Raw genomic sequence first — 27,144 nt, 5'->3', positions numbered from 1 at the left:
GACCAGCTTGCTGAACACTTTCATGTCCTGGACTGACTCTTATGAGCCCATATGAGTAAGCAGAAACACCCCACTGAGTGGGACTCCCAGCAGAGCTCCCCATACCCCACCCCCACCTGCTGTCATGGCAGTTCCCATTAAGAGTTACTGAGGCTGGGCGCCGGTGGCTCACGCCTGTAATCCCAACACTTTGGGAGGCTGAGGCGGGTAGATCACGAGGTCAAGAGATCGAGACCATCCTGGTCAACATGGTGAAACCCCATCTCTACTAAAAATACAAAAATTAGCTGGGCATGGTGGCACGTGCCTGTAATCCCAGCTACTCAGGAGGCTGAGGCAGGAGAATTGCCTGAACCCAGGAGGCAGAGGTTGCGGTGAGCCGAGATCACATCATTGCACTCCAGCCTGGGTAACAAGAGTGAAACTCCGTTTCAAAAAAAAAAAAAAAAAAGAGTTACTGAGAGCTCCTGCTGCTCTTTTTCACCCCTCTTGTTTTCCTCTCTGGGCCTGGTCCTCTGAGCTCTGCCTTTTTCCTGGCTTCACAGCTTCTGACTCTCCTCCCCCATGCGGGTATCCTGTCTCTTTACAGTCTCGGGAGCAGCTCTGCCACTTTCTCACCATGTGCATCTTCACCTGCATGGGTCAACACTCCTCATTCCACCTGGGCCAGGTACTTAGCAGAGCTGGGCAGCTGGGAATTCGGGGTCTGGAGTGGGGGAGGGGTCTGTGTGCAAGTGGGCCACAGGGTTTTTCTTTCTTTCTTTTTTTCTTTTGAAACGGAATCTTGCCCTGTCACCTGGGCTGGAGTGCAGTGGTGCAATCTTGGCTCACTGCAACCTCCACCTCCCAGGTTCAAGCGATTCTCCTGCCTCAGCCTCCTGAGTAGCCAGGATTACAGGTGTCCGCCACCATGCCTAGCTAATGTGTGTGTGTGTATTTTTAGTAGAGGTAAAGTTTCACCATGTTTGCCAGGCTAGTCTTGAACTCCTGACTGCAGGTGATCCACCTGCCTCAGCCTCCCAAAGTGCTGGGATTATAGGCATCAGCCACCATGTCCAGCCTAGCTAGTTTTTAGAAAATAGTTTTGTAGAGATGAGGGTCTCACTATGTTACCCAGACTGGTCTTGAATGTCTGCCTCAAGCCATCTCAAAGCCTCCTGAGTAGCTGGGATTACAGGCACAGGTGAGCCACAGTACCCGGCATGTTGTATTTAAGTTTTAAGTGAGACTATATTTAAGTTAAAAAAAGAAAAGTAGGCTGAGTGTCCTCGCTCACACCTGTAATCCCAGTACTTTGGGAGGCTGACGTGGGAGGGTCACCTGAGGTCAGGAGTTTGCAACCAGCCTGATCAATACGGTGAAGCCCCGTCTCTACTAAAAACACAAAAATAAGCCTAGGGAGGCTGAGACAGGAGAACTGCATGGACCCAACAGGGGAAACTACTGTGCCACTGCACTCCAGCCTAGGCAATGGAGTGAAACTCCATCTCAAAAAAAAAAAAGTAAATATCGATAGTATATGGAAAGTCAGCATGTGTTATTAAAATAAATGTAAAACTAGGTCAGGTGCAGTGGCTCACACCTGTAATATTAGCACTTTAGGACACTGAGGTGGGCAGATTATGAGGTCAGTCACAAGATCAGCCTGGCCAACATAGTGAAACCCCGTCTCTACTAAAAATACAAAAGGCAGGCAGATCATGAGGTCAAGAGATAAAGACCATCCTGGCCAACATGGTGAAACCCCATCTCTACTAAAAATACAAAAATTAGCTGAGCATGGTGGCACGTGCCTATAGTCCCAGCTGCTTGAGAGGCTGAGGCAGGAGAATTGCTTGAACCTGGGAGGCGGAGGTTGCAGTGAGCCGAGATTGTGCCATTGCACTCCAGTCTGGCACCTGGTGACAGAGGGAGACTCTGCCTCAAAAAAAAAAAAAATTACAAAAGTTAGCAAGGCATGGTGGTAATGCCTGTAATCCCAGCTACTCAGGAGGCTGAGGCAGGAGAATTGCTTGAACCTGGGAAGCAGAGGTTGCAGTGAGCAGAGATGGCGCCATTGCATTCCAGCCTGGACGACAGTGCAAGAATCTGTCTCAAATAAATAAATAAATCTAAAACTAGTAAAGCAAAAAATAAATTTACCCATTTGCCTCCTAAAAGTGCTTTTAGGCTTTTTTTTTTTTTTTTGAGACAGAGTCTTGCTCTGTCACCCAGGCTGAAGTGCAGTGATGTGATCTCAGCTCACTGCAATCTCCACCTCCTGGGTTCAAGCGATTCTCCTGCCTCAGCCTCCTGAGTAGCTGGGATTACAGGCGCATGCCACCATGCCCAGCTAATTTTTTGTATTTTAGTAGAGTCAGGGTTTCACCATGTTGGCCAGGATGGTCTCGATCTCCTGACCTCAAGTGATCCACCGGCCTCAGCCTCCCAAATTACTGGGATTACAGTCATGAGCCTCTGCACCCAGCTGACTTTTTTTTTTTTTTTTACCATGACCCACAGTAAGGAAGATATTTTTATTATAATTCAGCACAGGCACACATGTATGCAGAAATAAACTTTTACATCCTTGCCTTTACTGCTGCCTGTATTTTCTCTGCGATAATTCATGTTATTTCTCTCCCGTGCCCCTCCCCAACTCTGCTTCTTTAAAATGCTGGTCAGGAAGCACTGAAGTGATTTTACAATCACTAACAAGTCATAACTGGCACTTTAAAAGATTGCTTAAAATCACTGCCATCCCCCTCAGCCCCCAGGGCCCTCTGCCTCCTGGCATGGGAAGTACGAGTTTAACTTTTGGCTCACTGGTTTAGACTCATGTGTACACTGTGGCCTTTCACTGGGGCTCAGAGGGAGGGTGAAGGCCTCATGGCTGTGGGAAGAGGAACATCAATAGTCAAGACACATCGCCCTGAGCATCTCAGCACCGAGTCCTGAAATAACAGCAGATGGCCTGTGGAATGCCCAGTCCCGCGGCCTTGCCCCCTCTGACTCTGCTCACAGTATGCCTGGTTCCCCTGGGCTCTAGATGGAGCCGGCCTGACATTATCAGGCAGAACCAAAATGGAAAAAACGATCGCACTAGGTCCAGTTGTCAGCACCCTTCTTTCAGCAGCTGGGTGCACTTTTGTGGCTCCAGAGGGCCCCAGTCTTTTTAGTTTTTGCTTTACTTTCCATCAATAAGTGAATGACTGTCAGGGTTCAAATCCCAGCTTCACCTCTTACAGGTCATATATCTTTGGGCAACACACTTCATTTCTCCAGGCCTCAGTTTCTCCATCTGTGAATTATATCCACCTCAAAAGTGTGGTATGAAGACCATAAACCCATGCAAGACAGGTGGCATCGCAAAGGTCACATCGAAAGAGCTAATAAATGTTCAAGATTAGGTTGGGCGAGGTAGCTCATGTCTGTCAGCCCAGCACTTCAGGAGGCTGAGGCGGGAGGATCACTTGAGCCCAGGAGTTTGAGGCCAGCCTGGAAAACACAGTAAAATCCTGTCTCTACAAAAATTGCAAAAATTAGCCAGGCATGGTGGTGTGTGCCTGTAGTCCCAGCTACTTGAGGCTGAGGTGAGAGGATGACTTCAGCCCAGGAGGTGGAGGCTGCAGTGAGCCCAGATCTCCAGCCTGGGTGACAGAGCCAGACCCTGTCTCAGAAAAAACAAAACCAAAACAAAGGCACAGCTCATTCTTGTTGCTGTTTTACGATGATGCCTCGCTTTAAGAAACAGGGTGGATCACAGAGAAAAGGCCTGAATGTGAAATCTAAATAGTCGAGTTCAATCTCTGACTTTTCCAACTGCTTCACCTTCTTTCTTACGGTGGCTCATGCCTGGAATCTCAGTGGGCAGATCACCTGAGGTCAGGAGTTCGAGACCAGCCTGGCCAACATGGCGAATGGGTTTTATATCTCTACTAAAAACATAAAATTAGCCAGGCGTGGTGGTGGGCACCTGTAATCCCAGCTACTTGGGAGGCTAAGGCAGGAGAATTGCTTGAACTTGGGAGGTGGAGGTTGCAGTGAGCTGAGATTGCACCACTGCACTCCTGCCTGCATGCGAATAAAAGAAAAAAATAAAAATTGGAATACCAGCTCTGCTATCCCTCCCAGTGGGCCTGTTGGGAGGTTGTGATTCCACAATATGTCTTTATGCATGTTGTTCCCCAGAGAGCCCAGCCAGAGGGGAGACCCCGTGAGCAAGCAAGACTCCTCTGACCCACCCCAGTTTGGCAGGATGCACTCAGCACTTTCTACCAGGACTCACATGGCTGTATGCTCCAGAGACAAAGGCTGTAACATTACCCACAGCCCTGCTCTGTTGTGCTGGCTGGCCGCCAGGTCCCCTAACAGAAACCAACTCTCATGGCAAGATGGAGACATCTGTCCTGGATCTCCTCCCTGCCTCCCCCTTGGGGTTGCAGTGGGTGGCCTGTAAGGGAATCCAACAGGCTTTGTGGGGTGGTGAATGAGTTTGGCCCGATGAGCGGGCACTCTTTCTCCCTGGGACAGGACAGGCCAGGACTCCATGTCAAGGGAGTAGGCCCTCTGATTTGAGCAGGCATGCAAAGGTGCTTCATCAACGATAAAGGATTGAAAATCTGGGTTCAGGCCAGGCACAGTGGCTTATGCCTGTAATCCCAACACTTTGGGAGGCTGTGGTAGGCAGATCATTTGAAACCAGGAATTGAAGATCAGCCTGGCCAACATGGTGAAACCCCATCTCCACTAAAAATACAAAAATTAGGCCAGGCGCAGTGGCTCACACCTGTAATCCCAGCACTTTGGGAGGCCAAGGCAGGCCTGAGGTCAGAAGTTTGAGACCAGCCTGATCAATGTGGTGAAACCCGGTCTCTACAAAAAATACAAAAATTAGCTGGGCATGGTGGTGCATGCCTATAATCCCAGCTACTCAGGAGGCTGAGGGAGGAGAATCACTTGAACCAGAGGCAGAAGCTGCAGTGAGCTGATATCGAACCACTGTACTCCAGCCTGGGTGACAGAGCAAGAAAGAAAGAAAGAGAGAAAGTGAGAGAAAGGAAGGAAGAAAGGAAGGAAGGAAGGAAAAGAAAAGAAAAAAGAGAAAGAAAAGAAAGAAAAAAGAAAGAAAGAAAGAAAAAGAAAGAAAGGAAGAGAAGGAGAGAGAGAAGGCCTGAGTTCAGAGAACCTCGGTTCACCTTCCTGAGTGATCCTATCGCCCTGACACCCTCCGCTTCACCTGCCACACAGGTGGAGCACATCCTCTCCCAGGCCTATTTGGTCCTCCTCCCCAGGTGTGTGGGAACAGGCTGAGCACATGGCCAGGTTATCAGCCCTGACAGCAGTTGCCTTGGTGGTCCCACATGTTAACTGGGGACAGCATGAGGGCTCCAGGACCCCCACCCATCCAAACACCCCCATCAGAAGCACCAACCACCTCTATAAAGGCCCTGCCTCAGCTTGTTCATCTCAGTGGTCAGGGAAACGGGAACCAATTTCCTCCAAGGACAGCTCAGAGCCCTCTGCAGACTCTGTGAGCACAAGAAAGTTTCTCTGACATTTCTTACACTATTTGTGTCTGTGTGTACCTTCTACCTACTGGTCCCACAAGGCTACTTATTCTCAGTCTAACTTCCCCCCATGAAAGAACACTTCATGTGCCAGAAGAAAACCTTGCTTTCATGTCTTTCCCTGAACGAAATAGTTCTGGTTCCCTAACTGTCCCCACAGAGAACACCTAGAATGCACTCCTCTGAGCCAGGTCTTGTTGCTGTGACACCCACTTCATAGGAAGCCCTCAGAATTGCTGGCATGTTCAAGGTGCTGCTCACCCTCTGCAGAGGAGAGCCAGCTGACCCCCGCTTTGTTCTAGAGGCTGCCTTTATCCTCTGAAAATGACCCCTTGCCCCTGCTCTGGTAGCAAGTCTTCAAGACCAGGGTGGCAGCTAGGATGGGAGTGGAGGCCATGCCCTGTGTCACCCTCCACTGCCCAGATCACTGGCTTCCACAGAGGCAACTGGGGCACTGGGCCAGGATCCGTTTGTACTCACTGTTGGTATTGCTAAGTTGAGCACAGGAGAATGTGCAGTTCCTAGAGGAGGGGGGTATCACAAGATGCAACACGCAACCACCATCTCCTGGCTCCCTCTTTTCTTCCCCCTGCCACCTTCACCCCTCACCAACTTCTTTCCCTGAGAGCTCCAAATTCTCCATGCCATAGGCAGGGATCATCCTCCATCTTGGAGACACAGCTCACAGCACACCCTCAAGAGCACCTGCCTTCCACAATCCCCTGAGGTCAGGAGGTCGTGACCAGCCTGGGCAAGAAGGCAAAACCCTATCTCTACTAAAAATACAAAAAGGAGCCAGACACAGCGGCTCACGCTTGTAATCTCAGCGCTTTGGGAGGTCGAGGCAGGTGGATCACCTGAGGTCAGGAGTTTGAGACCAGCCTGGCCAACATGATGAAACTCCATCTCTATTAAAAGCACAAAATTTAGCCAGGTGTGGTGGTGGGTGCCTATAATCCCAGCCACTTGGGAGGCTGAGGCAGGAGAACCAATTGAATCCGGGAGGTGGAGGTTATAGTGAGCTGAGATTGCTCCATTGCACTCCAGCCTGGGCAACAAGAGCAAAACTTCATCTCAAAAAAAAAAAGAAAGAAAAAAAAACCACCTGCCTCCCACCTCAGCCTCCCAAGCAGCTGGGACCACAGATGCACACCACCACACCCAGCTAATTTTTTGTATTTTCTGTAAGATGGGGTATAGCTGCATTGCCCAAGCTGGTCTCAAACTCCTGAACTCAAGCAATCCACCTGCCTTGGCCTCCCGAAGTGCCGGGATCGGACTGCAGGCATGAACCCGGGACCCGGCCAATCCCAACTACCATTTTTAAAGTGACTTTGCCTGCACCTCACATAGGTCAGGTGGGGAAAAGACAGAAAGGGTTTCTGCTACACTCTGTCACAAGTTTCAGCTACCACAGGGCTGGCCTGAAAGGAGCTGGAGGAGGAGTCTGGGGTTGTTTTTATTTTCTTATGCCTGCTCTAAATGCAGGCAAGGATGCCAGGAATCGGTCTAGTATCTCCTATCTGGTTTTAGACAGAGACACATGGGCACTACAAATAGCCCGGAAGCCCCTTCTGCTCCAGTGAAACCCAAGAGCAGGACACATTCCCATCAGGGCAAGTGGGAAGCCTGGGGCTGCATATCCTGCACTCTGCCTCTGAGGAGATGGAGGGCATGGGTGCAGAATGGTCAGGCGTCTTCCATAAAAGGGGCTGGTCCTCGCTCGTTCCAGATCCCAGGCACCTGTGAGGCAACGGAAGCTCACTGCGCTGTCAGTACCACATCACTCACACAGATGAGGCTGCAGGGAATCTCCAAGACCATAAATCATCAGGTGCGGGTGGGGGAGGGGAAGCACACACCACTTTTATTCCAAAGGTAACTGATGCATCTTCGTGCTTTTAAGACACTTGCTGGCAGAAATGGTTCCTTTCTCCTGCAAGGGCAACTTGTGGTTTGGGGACCTGTGTCCTCCTTTCCCTTCCAGAGGTTGCCTTTATCAGATCCCATGCTCCTGTCATCTCATCCTGCCTGCCCCCAGGCTGCCCTTCTCAGCCCTGTGGTCCCTTCTCAGCCCTGTGGTCCCTTCTCTGCCCTGTGGTCCCTTTTCTGCCCTGTGGTCCCTTCTCGGCCCTGTGGTCCCTTCTCGGCCCTGTGGTCCTGCTGCCAGCACACCCTGGGTGGCTTTCAACAGCACATGTCTGCTCAGCCTTTGCTGCAAACCTCAGAAATATGGGTGAGGACATGACATCCTCAGGCAGGTGTCCCTGCCCTTTCTCAGCAGCTCTTCTAAGCAGCCTATTGTCTAGGAAAGGAGGTGATCCAAAATGCTGTCCCCCCAGGAGGCCCCAGGCAGGCGAGTCAGTCTTCCCAGCCCTCTCCCCCAGTACCCTGGAGATAATCTTGTGATGAGTCATGAGGGGAGGCACCTTCCCAGGCTCTGAGCAAACTCCCACCCCTGACCCTGGCACAGGCCTGCAGTGGTCACCTCTTCCCAGACCCTCAGCTCAGCAGAAAAGCAAGAACCCATCTCAGCGACTTCAGCAGACCCATCCTCCCTGCCCCCCTCCACTGCTGGAGCAGGCTCAGGCCACAGGGAGGCCAGGCCAGCAATTTTACCATGCTGTGTGCTCCGGGAAGGCAGCAGGCAAAACCTGGACCACCCTCGCTGCCACCTGCTCCTCACCCCACCAAGCCGGGAATAGCAGAAACATCTGTTTGGAGTGTAGAGGCTCCCTGGACCCAAACCTTGTGCTGGGGAAGCACCACCTGGAGTCGCTCTGGCTCTGGCTGCCAAGGGGAGCTGTGTTCCCTTCAGGCTGGGGCACAGGACCGCCACCCCATGGCCTGTGGCATCCTCTCTCTCCGTGCCACAGCCTAGCCTGGTCCAGGGTGGAGGGTGACTGAGGTGGCCAGGACATAAGCAGGCACCACACTGGACTTAGACAATGAACAAAGAACCCTGAAAGACAGTGTGGCCTCTCTGCTGGGGTGGGTGCTGGTGTGCATGCCACAAGGCCCTGACCCTGCATACTCTGACAGTCTGGTTGTTGATGGGTGCCCAATCTGGGCTTCGGCAGCTGGGCCCCGTCCTTGGGAGCTGCCTGCTCCCCACACCACATACTCCCCTTGGCTCTACCTCCCCATCGTCTGGATCCAGTTGCACAACATGCTCAGCCAGAGCTGTTTCTGCAATTAGGATGACAGCTGACCCCAAGCAGCCAAGACAGAAAGGCTTTTCAAATATACAAGGAGTTCTTGTGACCCCAGGGGGCTGATTCCAAGCACATCATCCAAAGCAACCCAAGGGCTGATACCAAGATTCCAAAAATGAGGAGCTCAGAGCCAGTGTCTCAATTCTGCCCCCAGAGTGAGAGTGGCTGCCCCAGAGAGGGGCGGCTGTCTCAGGTCAAAGCGAGACTTACAATACCACATGTGGGTCACAAGACACCCTGGCTTTGGTTCCTTCCCTGGCCAGGCTCAGGGTCCAGGGAGGGGGGCCGGGGCCAAGGCCTGATGATTGGGCCAGGAAAGGAGCAGGGAAGGCAGGTGAGGCTTCGGGTGAGGCTCCTTCAACCCAACAAGCCCATGAGGACCACTCTTTTTTTTTTTTTTCCAGATGGAGTTTCACTCTTGTTGCCCAGGCTAGAGTGCAATGGCGTGATCTCGGCTCAACGCAAGCTCTGCCTCCTGGGCTCAAGCGGTTCTCCTCTCTCAGCCTCTTAGGTAGCTGGGATCACAGGCAGGTGCCACCATGCCCAGCTAATTTTGTATTTTTAGTAAAGATGGGGTTTCTCCATGTTGGACAGGCTGGTCTTGAACTCCCGACCTCAGGTGATCCACCTGCCTCGGCCTTCCAAGGATTACAGACATGAGCCACTGCACCCTGTTCAGTGAGGACCACTCTTAAATGTGGGCACTGAGGACCCAGACCAGAAACAGACATGGTCAGTTGCAGATCGATGTCAGAGGCTGATGCCAGCAGGCACAAAGGCAGGGAGAGAATGGCAAATGCGCCCTCCAGAAGGCTCGGCTTTGGGGATGGCCTTACTTCTCTCTGAGCTTCAGAGAGCTTAGCGTCGAGCAGCCCCAAACACCACTCATCTGTGCCCTGCTCCCTGCCCTGAGGGCCTGGATGAACCACAGCCACCGCTCCTGGCCCTTTGTCCTCTTATTGGGTTCAGTCCCCAATAAGCCCTGGTGTGAGGCAGGAGGGGAGTGAGGTTGGGCACTCATCCTGTAGCTGCCTCCCTCCCAGGTCACAGAGAGCTGACTACAGCCATTTGCCTGAGCATGGCCCTCATCAGACCATCCTCTCCACCCAGGCCATGGGCTGCTGACCATGCACTGCTGTTCTTCCGAGGCTGCTGCTCAGGGCCTGGCCCTCTACCTCATCCTGCCCACGCTTCTGTCAAGAGTCCCTGTATGAAACTCTCCTCAGCCAGTTTTTGACCGTGCCCCTGTGCCACACTGGAGCCCCAGCAGACAGACCTGACTTTGCCACCTCTCCTGAGGCCTTCAGTCAATAACCAAATCCCAAACTCGCTTTCCAGGTACCTCCTGAGCCCAGAGTCATCCCCATCCTCACCCCAGGAGTGGGACCTAAGCGGCAAGGCAATTTCACAATCAATGCCAGAACACGATTTAGGGAAGGAAAATGTGATTGGAAGCAAAATCAGCTTTTTGTTTTTTAGACAGAGTCTCACTGTCACCCAGGCTGGAGTACAGTGGCTTGATCTCAGCTCACTTTAACCTCCACCTCCTGGGTTCAAGCAATTCTCCTGCCTCAGCCTCCTGAGTAGCTGGGACTATAGGCACACACTGCCATGCCTGGCTAATTAAAAATCTCCTTTTAAGTGGCCCAGAGAGTAATCAGTTTCTTGCTAACTGGCCGCTGTGGGTCAGACAAGCAACAGCATCTCCCCATCAGTCCAGAGAGGACAGATTCAGAGCTCTGGGGGACGCTGTCTGGCTGCCCTTCATGCCTGGTCTGTGACTGGTCTCCCAGAGGACACCCCAGAAGCTGGTCACCTGGCAAAGAGGGCAGGTATCTCAGGAACAGAGTCCCCCCACCCACCAAGTGCTGTGTGACTCAGAACATCCCTCTCCAGGCCTCAGTCTTCCCATCTGCTCAAGAGGTAAACAGACCACATGGCCCTGGGGTCCTTCAGCTTTGTAGACAGCTGCACCATGTTCCACTCGTCCCATGCCCCATCTGGGGAAACAGTTGGCCTCGGGACTGGGCTGGGGCTGGCAGCCAGCAGAAGCCACCACACTCACTCAGCCATGGTGAAGGCCAGCTCGAAGTTCCTCTGCCACTGCGTGGGGCTCAGGGAGTTGTAGTCAAAGGCATCAGGAAAGAAGGTGTGCACCAGGGCGCAGAAGGCTGTGCCGTCCCTCCAGCTGGAGAAGTTCTGCAGGTCCACGTGCTATAGGAGGGGAGTGCAGTCAGTGCGGGGCCCAGATGCAGATGCCTGGAGTTTCTCAGCACATGCTTCGGGCAGTCAGGCGCCCACTGGGAAGGCATGATGACTGTGGCTCCCATCCCTTAACCCCAGCCTCAGCAGGCTCCTGCCCAGGCCGGAGAACAAAGACAGGGACAATGCCTGGTCAGGCCTTTCGGGGGGTGTCCCAGCAGCTGGAAGGGAGCCTGGCTCACCTGGTAGCCCAGCATCTTGCTGTGGCACCACTCGAGCAGGATCTGCTTGACGCCACTGGTGCTGGCTACGCTGAAGCTCTGCGATCACTTCAGCCAGGTCTGGGTCTTGCCTTTCCCCCTGCAGAGAGAGTGCAGACCTGCTGTGGGGGCCTCAGCCCCATCTCCCACTGTGGGTCTGGGATAGGAGAGGCCATCCCTGCACCCCCAGGGAGGAGGCCCCTGCTCCCTCTGCTCACCCAGGAGAGATGCTGGCAGCACGCAGGCTCAGCTGTGCCCATGTCCGTGGCACTGCCCCATACACCAGCCACTTAGCCTCCTTTGATGATATACAGCAGGACCATTCTCACCCAAACCACCCTCCAGGTCCCCTGTCTACTTCCCACCACAGTAAGCAGGGGTCCCTTGGGAATCCTGAGACAGAAGACCCTGGTTCATCCACACAGCCCCAGGCCCTGCCTTCTGCCTGGAACTCCTTTCCCTGTTCCTTCCTCCCCCACCTCCTTCTGAGCTCCCCTCCTAATGGAGGGCCTCCTTCCCTGATGGTTCCTTCCAAGCCAGGAGGGATGATTTCCTCTTCTGGGCCCCAAGGACAGTCCATAACGGTCAGGACCAGGTTGTTTGGGGTGAGTGGGGACACATCCTGAGTTGGCCTCCCTCACTAGAGTTGAGCAGGGACTGGCTGTCGTCTTCATTATCCCACAAGGTCTGAGCCACACCCTGCACAGAGCTGGCATCAATACCAGGAACTGACACGAAGATGGGCTGAATATGCAGAGGCGGCTGGAGCCCAGGAAGCTTTGAGGCCTGGTAATGGGCTGCAGGGCATTCGGTCCCAGGGCACCACCTCTGCAGTCCTGGGGCAAGGCCAACCCCACGCTGGGCCTCCCAGCTCCCACCAGGAATCTCAGTCCCTGTCCAGTCCCGAGTTGTGCCCATAAACTAAAGGAGCCACAACCCATGGGGAACATGGGTGTGAGGGCAGCCTGAGGGCACTGGGGACAGACCAGGGGCCTCGAGAATGGTGGAGGAAAGAGGGGCCCTCACCAGGCCCCATCCCATGCCTTACAGCTCTCTTCCCCCAATAACTGGAGCCCCCGTTCCCCCAACATGCACTGTGGCCCAGCCCTAACTTTGTGCCTTGCCCAAGAGATCTTGTCTTGGGGAACAGGACAGGGCTGAACCTGGCTCTTCAGCACCCACCCAGCCCCTGCCTCAGTGTGGGCACACTGGGGGAGCACCCCCATCTGTGAGTGGGCATCCGTACTTCACCCCCCTGTCTTGAGTGGCCATCCATACTGCCCCTCCCCCATCTGTGAGTGAGCATCCGTACTTCCCCTCCCCCCTTCTGTGAGTGGGCATCCATACTTGCCTACCTTCTGCTCCCACTTCTCAAACAAGGCCTTCTGGGCCTGCGCCCCCGAGGTGTGGGGCAGCATCTGCTACCTCACCAGCTTCCTGCGATGCTCCCCTGGCTGATGGACTTGAGTTGTGGCTGGCAGCTGCCGGGATATGGGCGACCGGGGTGGTGTCACCAGCAGTGGGCTGAGAAGGGAATCGCTGAGTTGGGACGTGGGCCCAGCAGCCGTCACTAGCTCAGCAGGCCCTGGGGTCTCCATCCCACTGAGTGTGACAAGGCAGCTGCATGGTGATGGGTGCTCAGAGAGGAGCCCCCTTGCTGGGGACCCCCACCAGTTTGGCAGGTTTTCTGAACTGTGCTGCCTGGCACAGGCCTGGCCCATAGACCCAACTCAGGAGGGATGCCAGGCCCCTCTCTGGACATCACCACCCCCTGGCAGATGTCAGTGCCTGGGGAGGACAGGGGACCCCCTCCTCGGGCAGGAGATGCACCCAGAACCAGCCCAGTGGGGCCAGGCCTCCTGCCTCCACCATGAGATAAGACCCCTCTGTTTCCTCTGAAACTGTTTGCAAGGAAGTCATAATTATCCTTTAATTATTAAAGAAAAAAAAAGCCAAGCCTGCTACCCCGCCCCCACCAATTACAGTCCCACTGGCCCGAGGGGGAAGCCTGTGCCACAGGGAAGGCCTGGCTCACCTGCCCCTGCCCACAGCCCATGGGCAGGAAGTTCCTGGCTCTGAGGGGCCCCAGCGGGCTGGGATGGAAGAAGACCACGCTCCTGTCTTCCCCTTCTTGCCAGCTAAGACAGCTCCTCCAATTTTTTTTTTTTTTTTGAGACAGTCTCACTCTGTCACCGAGGCTGCAGTGCAGTGGCGCCATCTCGGCTCTCTGCAACCTCCGCCTCCCAGGTTCAAGCAATTCTCCTGCCTCAGCCTCCCAAGTGGCTAGGATTACAGGTGCCCATCACCACAGCTGGCTAATTTTTGTATTCATTTATTTATTTGAGATGGAATTTGACTCTTATTGCCCAGGCTGGAGTGCAATGGCACGATCTTGGCTCACTGCAACCTCCGCCTCCTGGTTTCAAGTGATTCTCCCACCTCAGCCTCCCGAGTAGCCGGGATTAGAGGCATCCACCACCATGCCCTGCTAATTTTTGTATTTTTACAGAGACCGGTTTCACCATGTTGGCCAGGCTGGTCTTGAACTCCTGACCTCAGGTGATCCACAGCCTTGGCCTCCCACAGTGCTGGGATTTCAGGGGTGCACCAGGGTGCCCGGCTCCTCTTCCAATCTTTTGACTGACTTGAAGGGTCAACAAAGAAACCAGCCTGTGGCCACATTTCTCCACTCAGCCCACACCTTCCCCCAACCCTGCCACCCAGTGCTTTAGAGATCCAGCCCCAAGCCTTCCATGGAGACACCAACCCCTCGATGGCCTGCATCCAAAGCCAAGAACACATCTGGGCTATGGCAACCATGCAGGAACACAGGCCCTGATCCACCTGTTGCTGTGTTTGCTGGCTGTCACTGCCCCATGGCCAGAGCTTGACACAGACCTTGTGAAAGAGGAACTCTTCTCTGTGAAACAGAGAGAGGGAGAGAAGTGACACAACCCTGCCCAGGGAGGGCCGCCACAGCCTCCCTTCCTTTGACCTGGCATCACTGCGTGGATGAATGAACCCTCTGGGCTAAGCCAACCCTGCCTCAGTGACAGTGGCAGAGAAAGGAAAATGGAAACTCACAGCAACAGAATCAAAGAGTTCTTTTCAGCTGTCCCCACCCTGCCCCTGAGAGCGCAGAGCTCAGGGCCCGTGCCATGTATTTCACAAACACCGCTCTGAAACCCGCCCCACAGAGGCCCATGCCACCTCTGCCAGAACACAGCACAGAGGCCTGACTACAGGCCACATCAGGCCTGGGGCCTTGAGGGAGGGAAAGTGCCAACGTGCAGGGCAAGAGCCACCTTTCAACTGTGGCCTTGACCTGTAATAAAAGCCACGGTTGCCTCACCAGGGGATGACACTATTTCTCAGCATCTCTGGGCAGGAGCCCAGGAGGATGCACTAAGGGAAGGGGAAGACATGGCAGGCAGAGGCAGGGCTAGGCTCGGCTTGGTCACTCATTTTCCAAGTTACCCACCGACTCCCACTCCCCAGCCCTGACCCTCCCACTCCCATCCCAAGAGGAGGTCCATCCAAGGCCATGCTGTCCTGCTCCTACCACTAGGACTGGGAGTCCAGGGCGTGGTGGCCTCACTGGGGCTCAGGTTGAGGCCCCCCAGGGTGGTAGCAGATGTGGGTGATAGAGCCGCAGCTGAGGTCTCCCCAGAGAACCTGTCAGAGACTCAGGTGACAGCCATGACTGGCTGGTGGGGCAGCTGCAAGGAGAGACTCACGGGGCGAGGCCTGGGGGGATCTGGTGCCTGGAAGGTTTGGGAAACCTCAGGGGGACCATCACCTGGACCTGTAACATGTGACCAGCAAGGGTGGGTGGTCAGCTGTGGCAGCCACAGGGGCCTGAGACCTCCCAGAAGGGCTCTAGCCTCCCTAAACCTTCCTCCAACCTCCTCCAGGAAGGCCTCCCTAACTGCTCCAGCCTCCCTGACTTCCTACCAGGGATATTCTGCTGCTCCAACCAGAGCTGATTTTCCCAGCTTCCCTTCATGGCAAGCTTCATAAACACTAGTTGGCTCATCAGCTCACTCTCCACCCTATTCAGTGCTTAGGAAAATTCCTCAGTCTCTACTTGCTTTCCTCTAGAAATGGGATAGCTCACTACCACCTGAGATCTCCCGACTTTCCTCTGTGTTTCAAAAGTTCTACTGAATGATGCTGCTCTCCTGGCAGCCTCTCTGCCCGCTGGGGTTCAGGTTAGAGTCCCCCCTCCCCCAGGCCAAGGGCTGGCCTGGCAGATACTTGACCAAGGCCTTACTAAACCCCCAAACCTACCCAACCACCCTTCCACTGCCCTCAGCCCTACCTGCCCCCAGCTGGTGCCCATTTTCCACGATGCAGGAGTTTAAGGCCTTTTTCATCCCTGACTCACTGGCCTCATCATGATCCAGACTTTGCAGAGATATAAACGGCACCGAGAGCCCATCAGCCAGGGTAAGCTGCCCACCCCCAGAAGCTGCCCGCCCCAAACCCCCTCCTGGTTCTGGAAAGATCCTGGGAGGCAAATACCTCCACTGGGCTCCTCCCAGAGTCCCAAAAAGCTGAGGACAGACATCAAGATTGAGGGTTCCAAAGTAGGTGAGGCCACCTCATCCTTTCCCCCAGGCTGGATCACATGACAGTCAGGAGTGCCTGGCCCCCTGCCCCTCTCACCTGGGCCAGGCTGGCATGGCTGTCCTTGCAGGGGCAGAAGGAACTAGTGATACCAGGTCCTTCTGTGCCAACAATGAGCAACAGCACCCCGATCATGCTGAGGCCCGTGCATGGGTGGCCGGGACACGATTTACCTGGTCATTCGGAGCCTGGTCAGCTGCAGGCAACTCATCCATCCCGGCTGGGTGGCAGGAGTGGGTGGGGCAGGTGAGGGCAGACAGACAGCCTAGACCAGGAGCCAGTGGGGAACCTGGGATCCAGGCCATGCTGACCTGGGCCACATTACTTCCCCTCAAGGTCTCAGTTTCCCCATTTGAGTAATGGGAGCAGACTAGGCAAGTGGCACTCAGCATCCACCCAACATCCAGCCCTTCTTCCAGGCACACCCCTTATGCCAGCCAGCTTCTGTCCTCACAGTAGATGCTGCCAGAGCCATTTGACAGATGGGACCCGAGGGCTCCAAGAGGGCATGTGCCCTGCCCAAGGCTATACGGCAGAAACCAGCTGGGACTTGTGGCAGGGAAGAAGTTCTCAACTGTGATCCTGCTCCCCTGCACCCAGTAAAGGCATCCGTAGGGCTGGTAAGGGCTCCACCGAGAGCCCAGGATGAGCAGCTTGAGAGGTCAGCTGTGCGTCTTGTAGATGCCCTGGTCTACAGGGTTCCTAGGCATATGGTGATGCAGCCCTGGCCCAGAGGGCTCAGCTCCTCCCACAGCCAGGGCAGGAGGCATGCACCCTGCCATGGGGAATCTGTCTGATAGGGGAGCCAGGCTCATGAACAGAGGGGGCTGTGTCAGCATGAGGATGCCTCGTACAGTCTCCATCCAACCCATCAGGGCAAGGAGGGCCTCTCAGAGCCAGGGGTGCCTGAGCCACATCCAGAGTGAGCCCGGGGGATGAGCAAGGGAGGGCACGCCTGGCAGAGTGGTCAGCGTCTGCTTCTGCAGAGACATCAAGGCACAGGTATCCTGACCATGCCCACCCGGGACTCAGGCAAATGGAGCAGTGCACCCAGGCTGCCTGCCCAGTGTCCTTGATGCCTTAGACAAGAAGGAACCCAAGGTCCTCAGCTCTGTGTTTCAGGAGCACCCTCCAGAAGATGTCAGAGAGGGGCACAGTGGAGCAGACCAGATGGCAAGACACTTCTCTAGTCCTGGGCAGGAACCGGGGAGGGGAGATGGGGCACTGGGAGGACCACGGGCAAGAAGAACTGGGAGCTTTGGGGAAAAGGGATGGGCTGGGAGACTGAATGATGTGGAAGAGGAAGGGTGCCAAGCCTCTTCCAAGCCCAGGCTTGGTAGGGCAGGGCAGGTTTAGGGGGAAAATGGGGATTTTATTTGGGGCATGATGAGGGCATGGGGCACCTGAAACATCAGGCAACTGAGGGGGTAGCTTAATTTTTTAGTCTGGAGTTTAAGAGAAAAGAAGTATGAGGCTGGGCACAGTGGCTCACACCTGTAATCCCAGCAGTTTGAGAGGCCAGGGGGGGAATCATGAGGTCAGGAGTTCGAGACCAGCCTGGCCAACATGGTGAAAACCCATCTCTACTAAAAATACAAAAATTAGCTGGGCATAGTGGTGGGCATCTGTAATCCCACCTTCTTGGGAGATTGAGTCAGGAGAATCACTTGAACCTGGAAGGTGGAGGGTGCAGTGAGCTGAGATCGCACCACTGCACTCTAGCCTGGGGTGACAGAGCAAGACTCTGCCAAAAAAAAAAAAAAAAGAGCGAGAGTGAGAGAGAGAGGAAAGAAGGATGAGCATGTTGAAAAACAGGAATCAGGGCACGCATTGGGCTCTTGGAAGTTCACCAGAGGAAGAGCAACTTGGGGCTCCTGGGATAAGGTCCCCACATTTTAGGAAGCAAAAGAGCAGTCAGCAGAGAATGAGGAGCAGCCAGAGAGATAGGAGGAGCCCTTGAAGAACAGTGAGAAAGCCAAGGCCAGGAAGGAAGTGAATCCAGAAGCCAGGCACGGGGCTGGGCGCAGTGGCTCACGCCTATAATCCTAGCACTTTGGGAGGCTGAGGTGGTTGGATCACTTGAGGTCAGAAGTTCAAGGCCAGCCTGGTGAACATGGTGAAACCCCCTCTCTACTAAAAATATGAAAATTAGTGAGGCGTGGTGGCACATTCCTGTAATCCCAGCTACTTGGGAGACTGAGGGAGGAGAACCGCTTAAACCCAAAAGATGGAGGTTGCCGTGAGTGGAGATTGCACCACTGCACTCCAGCCTGGACAACAGAGTGAGACTCTGTCTCAAAACAAAAGGGAAAAAAAAGCCAGTTTCATCCAAAGGCAGCCTGGGGTGGAAGGAAAGGTAAAGAGAAAATGCAATCAGGCGTCCATTGGGTTCAGCAAAAGAAGAGGCCACGGGTGCTTAGAAGCATGGGACAAGGGACGGCGGGGACAGGAGAGGCCCAGGGGAGAAGTCCCAGGGAAGTGAAGGCAGTACAGTAACTTTAGCCCTGAGTGCAGCCCGGGGAATAGGTATGAGGGGTTTCTCCAGAGGGAAGAGGCAAGATTACATTTATAGGCTAAGAAAGGTGAGGGGACCTCTGCAGGATGGGGACCCTGGGGAGCTCAGAGTGGACAAAACCCAGAGCCTGAGGAGAGCCAACCTTGGAGAGGAGGTGACCCCTCAGCTCTTGATTCAGGAGTGGGAGAAGGAGAGGACAGGCCCTTTCTCAGGAACACAGGAGAAGCACTCAGCGTCTCAAGGCATGCACAGCAGAATGGGCACCCCTCCAGCCATGTCGGCCATGGCAGCCATGTCGGCAGGGGGAGGAGAACCAGCCAGTCCAGCTGGAACCCTGGTCCCCACTGTCACCAGGGCTCTGGCTCTGGAGTCTTCATGCCTCCCGCAATGCCCCAGCTCTTGTCTGACAGTTCCATAGGCCCAGGCAGGGCCCTGGGAGAAAAGGCTGAGGGTGAAACTATTTTCCCAGGAAATGTGTGTCTCTACGGATGGGTGGGGAGACGGCTCCCCCACAGATGCCTGTCCCTGCATGTTGCAGTCCCCTCAACAACCCCCATGGTGCCCCAGTGGACCAGGTGATATACCAGACCTGGAAGTCAGTTCTCTCAGCTAGATCCCTGCTAAGGAGGAGGGGAAGAAGCTGGGCTAATGCGGGCTGGGGTGTGGGGCTGAGCCCAGACTCCCAAGCTCCCCTGCCCCAGGACTAGAAGCATTCCTCACCTGGGGAAAGGGCTCTGCCCAGGCCTTGGGTCAAGGAGCAAGGGGCTATTCTGAGACCACCCTCTGACCCATCATCATACAGATGGGGAGAGACAGTGGCAGAGTCAACGTATGGTACTTGGGTCTCCTACCCCAAGCCAGGGCTCTGGCCTTCTGGGGAAAGAGAGGAAAACTCAGTCCACTTGTCTCCCAGGGCCTGGGTTAGTGTGTGCCCTGGCCCATGGGCTCTGTCTTAGACGAGAGTGAGGAAAAGGGGTGGAACTGGGGCCAACACCCAGCGGTACCTTCACAGAACTTAGTGCTCTTCAACCAGAGGGCTGGGCTAGACTGTCCCCACAGACCCCTCAGTAGGCTACTTCGGTCCTCTGTTCAGGGCAGCTGCCTTGGTTGTTGGGAAGGAAACCAGGGAGGCACCTCTGATCTGGGACTGGGCAGAAATTGCTGGAGAGCTCTGGCACTGGAGACAGGTCCTGTCGAGCTGGCCTGGTACCCCCCAAGAGTCCCCACATCAGCTTTGTTCGAGAAGGGGGAGGTGCCCCATGAGAGAGCCCAGGCCTGGGGTAATAAGTCTGATTTCAGGGGCCTTCATATTGGAAAGGCTTTTAGACATTTTTGTGAGGGAGGATGAATATTTTAGGCCTTCTGGGTGCTGCCTGAACTGCTTGGACCCATCCGTGGGGACAAAGCCCATGCAGGGCCAGAGCCCCATCCTAAGATGATTCACACGCTGACCTGGCCTTCTCCACGGACACCACCGTTTGAAAGGACTCGATTCAAACTTCTCCCTAAAGTATTTAACTCTCTTATCAGAGTGTGTCTGGGAAAGGAAGGCAGATAAGGCAAGTCTGGTTTCTTTCACAGTTGGGCCTCTGACATGAGGCTCCTGGTGGCTGCTCCTGCAGCCTCCTTGGCCTCCGCCATGGGAACTCAGTGGCTCCAGCTCAGTTGAGGATGACATTTCCAGGTTGCAGCTCTGGCCCAGCCTTCTGGGGCCTGGGCCTGGCCTCAGGCTGCCACCATCCACCCCAGGCCCCCAGCTGGCTCCCAGCTCCCTGCTCCCAGCCAGACAGGATTGCTTGATCAGCCCTTCCTGCGCTGAGTCCAGGGCACATTTATATACTGGAGACAATCTACCGCCAATCCCTCAGTCCCCAGTTTGAAAGCAAACAGGTCTCTAAGTGTTGTGGCGTGTTACAGAGGGTCAGCGTGACACCAGCCTGTACAATGCCAGGTAGTACAGTCACCCCTGGCTCGTGTGGGTGGAATGAGACTGTCCCACCAAGACCCCCACTACCCAGACACAGTCTGAGAGGTCAGCTGCCCAGCCGCCCGGTGTTCGGCTGTGACTCTCTGTCTACGGCCGACACTCAAGTCTCACCCGGCGTTCAGCTGTGGTTCTCTGTCCACAGCCCACACTACAGTCTCACCCTGTGCCCTGGCTCCTTGTTTGTGACCAAGCTCTTGATCACACGGTGCTGGTCATGGCACGTCAGCCCCAGCATGTGGATGGCTCCACACGGTCCCTCCTCTTGGGCCAGACAGTGGCCTGGTGGCAATGTCAATGCTCCCAAGGTGGAGGACAGCAAGAGAGGTGGGGATTGGTGCTTGTGAGATCAGCCCTGTGGCAGCTGCCTCAGGCCCAGGGAGCCAGGGTTCAAGGGGTGTGGGGCTTCTAACCCAACTGGGGACCGTAGCCATGCTTCCCCCCACAGAGCTCACCTATGCTTGCTGCTCACGCCCCTCGCTGCCTGGATCTCCATCCTCATCCCCCAAAAGGCAGATGCATCCCCTGCGTGCCTGGGTCTCCAACCTTGCTCCCCAGTGGGCTGATGCATCCCCACTGACCCCAGCCTCTTCTTTTGGGAGGGCTCCCTCTCTGGTTTGCTAAGAATGAGCTCTCAGGCCCTCCTCACTCCCTGGAAGTTCCCCAGGCTATTTTTTATTTCCTTCGAACTCTTCTGCCTCAGCCCAGAGAGCTTCCGCATCTCCAGCCTTGCCCACTCTCTGGAGTACCAGATCCAGCATCCAACTGCTCTGAGACAGCTTCACCTGGTTTCCCATAGACCCTCATATTCAGCACTGCCTGGGTAGAACCCAGCATCTCCACCCAGATCTGTGGCTCAGCAGTCTCCCAAGCCAGGGCTCCCCTCTGAGACTACCCCATCTGCTCACTCCCCTTTGAAGTCCCTGCCCAAGGCAGCTCCTCTACACACCATGGCCCGTGCCCCAGCTCAGACCCTTCCTTTCTCTGTGGACTGTCACAATTAAGTTACCCATCTCCAGCTACCGTCCACCTTCCATCCACCCCCAAGAGAGCTTGCCAGACACAAAGACCCTCATTCTGAGCCTCACGCACCAACCCCTAAGCCAGAGGACCAGCCTGGTGCCAGTGAATAATGGCTAATTTCCATCGACAAAAGTCACAACTGGAGAGAATCCTCCCCCGTGTGTGTGTGTGTGTGTGTGTGCACCCATGTAAAGTGTCATGTTCAGAAGCCAGACCTAAGTGTATCCACATTTCCAGACACTCCACACAGAGCGCTGGGACACCCACAGGCTCTGCCCCCAGGACACGAATCAGAACCTCTCATTGGTTCTGGACAAAGACCAGCACCTCTGCCCCATGTACCACAGCATTCGCCACTCCCCACCCCACTCACATGCTTCGAGGTGGCACTGTCGCCAGTGAGTCCTTTCAGTGTTTCTGAGGCTTAATGCACCGCCCCACTCCCATCTGCAGCAGCAGCAGCAACCTCCGGGGCCCCCAGCACAAAGCCTTGCTGGGAAACCCACTGAGAAGGGATGAACTACCTCCGGCTGCCCAACCTTGGTCTGGGGCCATCTCCCACCCTGGCTGGGACCTCCGGGGGAAGGCCCAATCTGATACCCTCCTCCAGGCCCCCTGAGGTCCAGCCCAGCCCACAGCAGGAAATCTGACTACCTCATGGATCGGACCAAGGGGGGAGCATGTGCAGGTTACACAGCCACAGGCCCTGGGAACCCAACCCCAGAGCACATGCCTGACCAGGATGGAAAATACCACCCAAGGGTCACTGCACACGCCATGGAAACACTGGAAACATTCTAACCACCCTGGGAAGCCCATGTGGAAAGTAGCAACGTCTCCGTCGGCCTCTGCCCCATCCCCACACGGTGTGGGGCTCTGGCCAGTCACTGACGCCAGGAATCTAGACGCTTCTTGCTGGAGGCTGGTTCCCACCCCTCTCCCTTCACAGTAAGGGATTTTCACCCCCCAACCCCCACCCCGCGATGCAGAGTTCCCAAACGCTGCTGCTGTTTGGGAATGCCGCTGCCCCTCGGCCCCCCTCCCCACCCATCTAGGGGCCTAACTTCTCAATCTGGGTTAATTAATAACCAAAGCCGCCAGGCCTCAGTGAAACGACAATGCAGGGGCGCGTGAATGGAGAGGGAGGCAGGCAGGGGTAGTGACCATTCCAACACGCCCCGCGCGGCCCCAGGCAGTGCTGAACAGTCGGGAGCTGACCTTGGCGCCCAGGCCCTTGGTGTCATGGGACAGAGGAGGGAGGGAGACGGGACTCTGAGCAAACAGATCCTCGCTCAAAAAAAAAGGCGAGGGCCCAAAACAGGTGCAGTGGGCAGGCTAAGGGGTCCTCCTCCTGCCCTCTTCAACTCCAGAGGGGCGGCAGGACCCCATCGCCTAGTCCGACCAGCCGGTGATAGGCCCCAGCCCCTAAGACTCGCAAACGCGGGCCGGGGGCGGGGGAAGGGGTGGCAGCCGGTTCGGAGCCCCACTCCCCGGCGCCAGCGCTCGAGCTCCCCTGGGCTCACCTGGCCGCGGCCCGACAGCGAGAAGGTGGTGTGGCTGGCGAAGCGCGTGCTGCCCAGGAGAGGCGCGCGGTCCGGGACCCCGGGCGCGGGCGGGGGGCTGGGCGTGCCGGGGGTGCCCGGGGTGCCGGGCGCCGGGGACATCCCGCTGGCCAAGCCCAGCGCCTCCACCTGGCGCGTCAGGCGCTCGAGCTGCTCCCGCAGCCACTGGTTGTCCCGCTGCAGCTCAGCCACCTTGCGCGCCAGCGGACTGGCTAGGCGCAGTGTCTCCGCCACCCGCCGCTCCACGCAGCTGCAGCCCTTGCAAGTCCTCGTGCTGCGCGCCCACCGCGCCCTCCAGCGCCGCCTCCCAGCGGGCCAGCTCCTCGCGCACAGTGCGCGCCTCCTGCGCGTCGGGGGCCGGCTCCCTGTCCCAGAGGAGTGCGCTGGGCGAGAGAGGGCCGGGCGGGGAGAGGATCGGAGCTCCGCAGCTACAGGCCGCGACTCGCCGTGCGCGGCTGGCTTCGCCCGAGGGGCAGCTGGGGAGGTGGGCGCGGGGCGGAGCCTCGGGGGCGGGGCCGGGGCCGACTCGGGGACACCTCCCCGCGACCTGGAGCCCCGCGGGACTGTGCGGACGGAGAGCTAGCCCAGCCTGTACTCTCCCCGGTTCCGGACTAAGCCCTGCGGGAGGGGCGGCGAGCCCACCTGAAGAAGGTCCTGGCCCCCCGTGGACCGTGGAGAGCACACCCGGGCTGACGCGTTCTCTCGGGGCTCTCACCCGCAAGGCCCAGGTTCTTCCGGGGCCGAGACTCCGGCCCTACTTGGGGGCACCTAGAGCAGCAGCTCCCAGCGCAGCCTCCCTCCCCGCGGGGCCCTCCGTGCGCAGCGGGCACGCGCTCCCCTGTAGGACCTCCGCCTGCAAAATTGCACCTGTTGTAAGACCTCAGGGAGGAGACAGATGATGAGGTCCCCTCCTTGACTCTGCAGGTATACGCTCTCCCCTCCCTGTCCTACTCTGTATAGCAAGATCTTCGTGCCCTTCGCACCAGTGGTCGGTGGAGGCTCCGGGCTCACCAAAGGCCCTCTATTAGGGGGTCCTGGAGAGGCTAAGGGCAGACAGGGAAAGAAGTGGGCACCAGGGCTGAATCTCCAAACCCTGGAATCGGGACTAATTCCCCCCCTCCAAGGAGAGTCTCAGTCACTGGCCTCTACCTGTAGGCCAGGGGTCCTACCCTGATTCCTTCTCAATGCTCTTCATGCCCGAACCCAGATAGTTCCCCCTTTCAAACACACACCCCCAACCACCACCAGAAAAGGGAAGGAAAACAGGGTTGCTTTAGAAGGATGCAGTGATGGACAAAGCTCGCTCTCCATTTTCACTGTATCATAAAGCTGATTTCAAACAAAAATGGGAACGTATCCCCCTTTGCACAAAAAGCCTTTTTTTTTTTGGAGACCGAATTGCCCTCTTGTTACCCAGGCTGGAGTGCAATGGTGTGATCTCGGCTCACTGCAACCTCCACCTCTTGGGTTCAAGCAATTCTCCTGCCTTAGCCTCCCGAGTAGCTGGGAGTACAGGCACACGCCACCATGCCCAGCCAATTTTTGTATTTTTAGTAGAGACAGGGTTTCACCATGTTGACCAGGAAGGTCTCGGTCTCTTGACCTCGTGATTCACATGCCTCGGCCTCCCAAAGTGTAGGGATTATAGGCGTGAGCCACTGCACCCGGCCTACAAAAAGCCTTTTCTAACTGGCCTTCTTTTTTTCCCCAGGCCTGGCCTGCCTAAAAGAGGCCCAGAGACTGGGCAGGCCCAGCCAACTGACCTGCAGGAAGGAGAAGACTGACAGGCTTGTTCATATTGTGTTCAGCTCCCAAGGGTGTTTGGAGCTCACAAACCCTCCTGGGTTGGCCATCATTGCCCCAAAGGAACCGGAACAGCCTGACAGATGCTAAATGCTGATTATCTCCCCCAACCCCCGCCCCAAGGAGACAGGAAAGAACACCGGGTTACCTAATCCAAGGAGCCGTCCAGCAATTATTTCATGAAAAAGTCAAATGCTAAAAGGCGTACATGTTGCATGTATGTGTGAGCATGTGTGTGCATTCCAAGTAGCCATCTGGACAGGGTGAACCGAACTGCTCCCCGAATTCTTTCTCCAGGTGGAATCTCTACTACCAGCCTCCAGAGATGCTGCTGCTGCTGCTCTTCACAGACGGCACGCAGAGCCCCTGCAGGTCTCAGCACAAGAACCTGGAGTTCAGAAACCCTGGTCTCTGCCACAGAAGCCAGTCCCTTCCCTTGTAAGATCCAAGGAAGGACCATGTGGAGAAGTCTTGAGAGGGATTGGCTACGCTGGTCCCCAGCCTTCTGTCTGTCCTCCAGGAGAAGACAGGCTGGCTGGGCCATGGGTGGGAAGCCTGGCAATGAGGACGAGGTGACAGATTGCAAAGCCTGGCCACCTGGGATGCATCCACACTCCCCAACCTCAGGTGTGTTATCTGGTCCCTCCTGAGCCACATGGGAATGTGTAAGAGGAACTTCCTGGGGAAGGGGTCTGGCTGCTTCTGGGGCTGGAGGAGGGACTCGGTCAAGGGCAGAGCTAGGGGCTCACTTCGGGTTCTGGGAAGGCAGATGGCACAAGACCACCCCTCTGGCTCCTTTTTCTTAGCAGTCAGACCCCCAAGGCAGTAGCTCGAGGTGCACCTAGGAGGGGAGAGAGGAGGCAAGGGCATGAGGAAGAGGTTGATTCTGGGGTGGGAAGGGGGAGGGTGACGGAGGGTCAGCACCACCCTCTGACCTGGCTCTGTGACAGATGGAGCCACACCGCAGCTCTGCTCCCAGGCCAGGGGCTCCTGTGGGCCCTCCCTGCAGTCCCCTTCCCGACTCTCCACAGCTCCACCCCTGCCCAGTACCAGGCTATGAGGGAGGTGAGGGCCCCTGAACCTGGCTGAACTCCCTGCACATTCACCAGCCCTGATGTCAGTGAGCAAGTGGAGGCCAACCTCCCACCAAGACCTGGGAGCCTGCCCTTCCCACACACACCCCCGGCTCTGTCCCCCCACCTCCTGGCTCTGCCCCGGCTGCTTCCCACCAGGCTTTATTCTTCTCTGGTCTAGGCTGGATGCAGAAGACAGGACACGCTTTCTCCAGTCCCCCTACCAATGTCTCACAAAGTCAAATCCTGCCAGGCCAAAATCAAAGGTAGGGAAGTTAGCATCTTTGGGCCTGAGGTGGGGAAACTGAGGCCCTAAGAGGGGCAGGGACTGGCCCAAGGCCACACAGCAAAGTGTGCGAAGACAGGACTGGAACCCAGGGCCCTGCCCCAGACCTGGGGTGCAGCACCCCATTTCCTGTCACCTCCTGGGAAAACAGTCAGGTTCCACCAGGTCAGAGCAGCGCCTGACTGGCTGGAGGCCTCACTCCCATGAAATTGCTCCTCAGAAGGCTCCAGTACCGCCATGGCCCTCAGGACCCCCAGGACCGCTCCCTCTTTCTCCTCACTCATGCAATTCTCCTCTTTCCCTCCCCAGCAACCTTCCCGAGTGACCATGCTTTTGCTCATCCCTTCACCAAGGTGGTCCCAGAACTCTGAGCTGGGCCTCCCCTGTCTCACCTGCACACCTTCCCTGGGTGGCCTCACCCCCACACTTGTGGGGTGCTTGCCCCCTCAGTGCTGAGGACTCCCACTTCTCTGCCTGCCCCCAGCCTCTCCCCTGAAGGCTGTACACACTTTCTAGGCTCCTCAGGTCCTGACAGAACACAAGTAGGGGAAAGGACAGGAGTGGGGCCATGGAATCCCGCACATGAGGTGGGAATGGGCTCTGTCCCCTTGCCTGGTTTCACTCCTTCTGCCTCTGCACCCCAGGTCCACAGCATGGTGCGCAGGCATACAAGCGTGCTCACACATTGGACCCCATTCCTGGAGAGCAGGAGCTGTCTCAGCATTTGGCTGTCCCCTCACCTGAGTCACAACTGGCTTTAGTCAAGGCTCAATGAACATGGTGGCTGGGTCCTCTGGGAAAAGGGGACTTACTGGAGAGTTCGTGGAACTGATAGGAGCTGGATGTGGGGACAATGGAGAAGGAGGGAAGGGAAGAGGGCAAGGATGGTTCCCAAATTCTGACTCAGGAATATGGGGGTACCATTCATTACAATGGGTCACAGAGGCCGGGCGAGGTGGCTCACACCTGTAATCCCAGGTGTGAAACCTTCCTTTGGGAGGCCAAGGTGGGCAGATCGCCTGAGGTCAGGAGTTCAAAACCAG

The 27,144-nt window shown here is 56.1% G+C and overlaps 1 protein-coding gene across 1 annotated transcript in view; it reads right to left on the bottom strand.

Moving 5' to 3' along the window:
- Nucleotides 1–27,144, bottom strand: part of LOC128931037 (smoothelin-like protein 2) — a 32,557-nt gene that overhangs the window by 4,337 nt on the left and 1,076 nt on the right. Inside the window, 12 exon segments of the mRNA XM_078350185.1 lie at nucleotides 10,830–10,978; nucleotides 11,209–11,326; nucleotides 12,574–12,750; nucleotides 14,071–14,146; nucleotides 14,789–15,031; nucleotides 15,548–15,633; nucleotides 21,645–21,649; nucleotides 22,901–23,186; nucleotides 23,188–23,557; nucleotides 23,655–23,792; nucleotides 23,923–23,982; nucleotides 25,492–25,583. Coding sequence (XP_078206311.1) covers nucleotides 10,830–10,978; nucleotides 11,209–11,326; nucleotides 12,574–12,750; nucleotides 14,071–14,146; nucleotides 14,789–15,031; nucleotides 15,548–15,633; nucleotides 21,645–21,649; nucleotides 22,901–23,186; nucleotides 23,188–23,557; nucleotides 23,655–23,792; nucleotides 23,923–23,982; nucleotides 25,492–25,583 — 1,800 coding nt within the window.

The sequence above is a fragment of the Callithrix jacchus genome, chromosome 15 (assembly GCF_049354715.1).
Source record: "Callithrix jacchus isolate 240 chromosome 15, calJac240_pri, whole genome shotgun sequence".
Lineage (NCBI taxonomy): Eukaryota > Metazoa > Chordata > Mammalia > Primates > Cebidae > Callithrix > Callithrix jacchus.
This window is presented reverse-complemented; position numbering and strand designations above follow the sequence as displayed.